This window comes from Primulina huaijiensis, unplaced genomic scaffold (assembly GCF_012295235.1).
Source record: "Primulina huaijiensis isolate GDHJ02 unplaced genomic scaffold, ASM1229523v2 scaffold207138, whole genome shotgun sequence".
In the NCBI taxonomy this organism is placed as follows: Eukaryota; Viridiplantae; Streptophyta; class Magnoliopsida; order Lamiales; family Gesneriaceae; genus Primulina; species Primulina huaijiensis.
The window spans coordinates 1-2,405 of NW_027354744.1; the positions used below are offsets into that span (position 1 = coordinate 1).

Sequence of the window (2,405 nt, forward strand, 5' to 3'; positions counted from 1 at the left end):
ATCTTTGAGACTCGAGTCTTTCACGACAGGTTTCCCAGCTTTCCGAAGCTGAACTGCTGATTCACATGTCTGCGAATTTCATATCAACCAAGCACATTTCGGAGTCAAGAACATAAACGAAAATTGTAATTCATGTATACATGGATGGCTTGATACTTTATTTTAAAGTCGAATACAATTAAAAAAAAAAAAGGAACAAAGTAAATAAATAATAATATTACCATCACAAAAACAGTAATGGCATGTGGTTTTAGCTTTGGATTCTGCTCCAGAGGCACATCTGAATTCTTCAAGAATCTGAAAAGCTTCTTCGCGGATGGTGCTATCTCAAATATCCTACAAATTTAGTAGTTCCTTAAAATATTCTATGTTTAAAACACTGGTAAAACAGATGGTTTATAGTTTAATTTACTTATCTCAATAAGAAGAATCACTGAACCCACCTTAAGAAGAATTTAAGACCCAGTTCTCCAGCATTTTTCTTCATAACTTTCCATGACTTGGTTACCAAAACTTCTTGTTCTTCTGTGAAAGCTCTCACTTCTACTCCATGTTTCTTTTCCATGCCTTCATTCTCCAGCATTAATAAAATTACCAAAAAAGCAAGTTTTGTGTGTGCGTTTTATAGGAATTAAGTTTAAGATTCTATATACAAATAAAAAGTATTGACATGGTTTTCCAAATTAAAAGTATTTTCAAGGGTTCATATCAAGTAATAGCTCAGCTCACTCTAACACCATATAATTGTTTTATTAGATACATATAGTTTAGAATCTGGTTACTTGAAGAATTGTAGCAAACAGAAGGGGCTTACATCTTCTTGAGATCTTGGGAGTTCTGCAATAAAGATGACGCTGCCATGAATCATCCATTTTAAGCCATGATAAGTTAGAAGATTGAAGTTGCAGATGTTTCTTTGCAGAGAAAATGGAACTTGGGCTTGCTGAAGAAATAATTCCAAGAAATTGTAAGTAAATCAAGACCAGAACGAAGGTACGCGTCTTCAGAAACAATACAGAAGCACTTACTATTATTGCAGTATAGCATGGTAATGGGATTATCACAACCGATCTTGTTGATGTTGCAGATGTCCATGATCTGCGACTGAACAAATTAAGCCTGCTGGATCGCCAAATAGTTAAAAATAAGTGTACAAATGTGTGTGAAACTTTGGGTTTTATAGTACTAAATTGTTGGATTTGATCAGCCTTTGGGGTTAAAGAAGAGCCAACTTGCCTGTTCTTTTTGTCCCATGTTCCCAATACCGGCTATAATCCTGTGGGCTGTCCAACAGCGGTCCGTAGGGGATGGCGGCTCCGTATTCGCAAAAAATTAATGATGTTTACTATTTTGATTGAAGACCTCAACATATTACACTATACATATACATATGCATCACGATTACGTTCCATGATAGTATTTATAATTTGTCCTGGAGGTGAACGAAATCAAATAAAATACATCCGGATAATCTTTGGATTTTGACGCGTGTTGACAGTAAAATATGAGAATTAGCAAGCAAAACAAAACCTTGCATTTGCCGCCAATAGCTTGGATTTGCTGACAAAAAATTATGACACTGTCGAATCTTCACGAGGAATGCAGTAATGTACGTTAAAAGAAGGATAGAATATACAAAAAGAGCACAATGCTAAAATTGGCGATACTGCTACAAATCTATTTTCTCTTTGTTTTTGAGTCGAGATCAACCACACCCGTATTTCACATCAGTGATCGTAACACCGGAGTCGAATGGAATTTCAATTCTCTCTTTCACCACACACCGTGTTTCCCCATTTTCAAACATTGGGACCTTCCCAGGAGGGCACTCCATAGTTGCTTGTACTTCATTGTTGCTTAGGAGCTGAAACAAGTCAACAAGCTTCAGCGGGTCATTCCGTTTCTTCAGCCTGGGCTGAAAACCAGCCAGACTCAAGATAGTTACCATTCCAACAATTGTAATCACTGTCTTGGCTGTTGCAGTAATCAAGAATTTCAAACCTTTCAATGGTCTTTTTGATCTAGATTGTCTCTGATCTCCATCAATAAGGCCGTTGTTGACAGCTCCATTTTGAGAAAATTTGCGAGTGGAAGGGAAGGATGGAAGACACTCCTTATCAGAGACAGTGGAACGAGAGGGATGTCTCGGATACGGGGGAAGGAGGAGATCGTTGTTATCTTCGGTTTCACTAGCAAAAGCAATAGCTTCGTGTATTACTTCTAAATCCTTACCTTTGTATTCCTTCAGCTCTCTGAGTAACTTCTTCTGGCAGTACTCTATCTCAGTCAAGGTTGCTTCTTTGTCATACCATTGCTGCTGCCGTAGTGCCTATACACACATAATAACAAGTAGTAAGGAGCCGTCTGACCTCGAAAAGAGGGAGGGGGGGGGGGGGGGGGGGGGG

General features: G+C 38.3%; 2 protein-coding genes across 2 annotated transcripts; both read right to left on the reverse strand.

Moving 5' to 3' along the window:
• Positions 1-6: 6 nt before the first annotated feature.
• On the reverse strand, positions 7-1,266 carry LOC140966561 (anaerobic nitrite reductase GLB1-like; the record flags this gene model as incomplete). Its single annotated transcript, XM_073426813.1, has 5 exons — positions 1,029-1,266; positions 815-943; positions 444-567; positions 222-336; positions 7-69 (listed from the first exon to the last, which is right to left on the reverse strand). Coding segments are annotated over exons 1-5 (498 nt in total), but the record flags the coding sequence as incomplete, so codon positions are not given.
• Positions 1,267-1,705: 439 nt separating this feature from the next.
• Positions 1,706-2,329, reverse strand: LOC140966562 (plastid division protein PDV2-like; the record flags this gene model as incomplete). The annotated part of the gene is made up of 1 exon (XM_073426814.1): positions 1,706-2,329. A coding segment is annotated over one exon (624 nt), but the record flags the coding sequence as incomplete, so codon positions are not given.
• Positions 2,330-2,405: the final 76 nt, after the last annotated feature.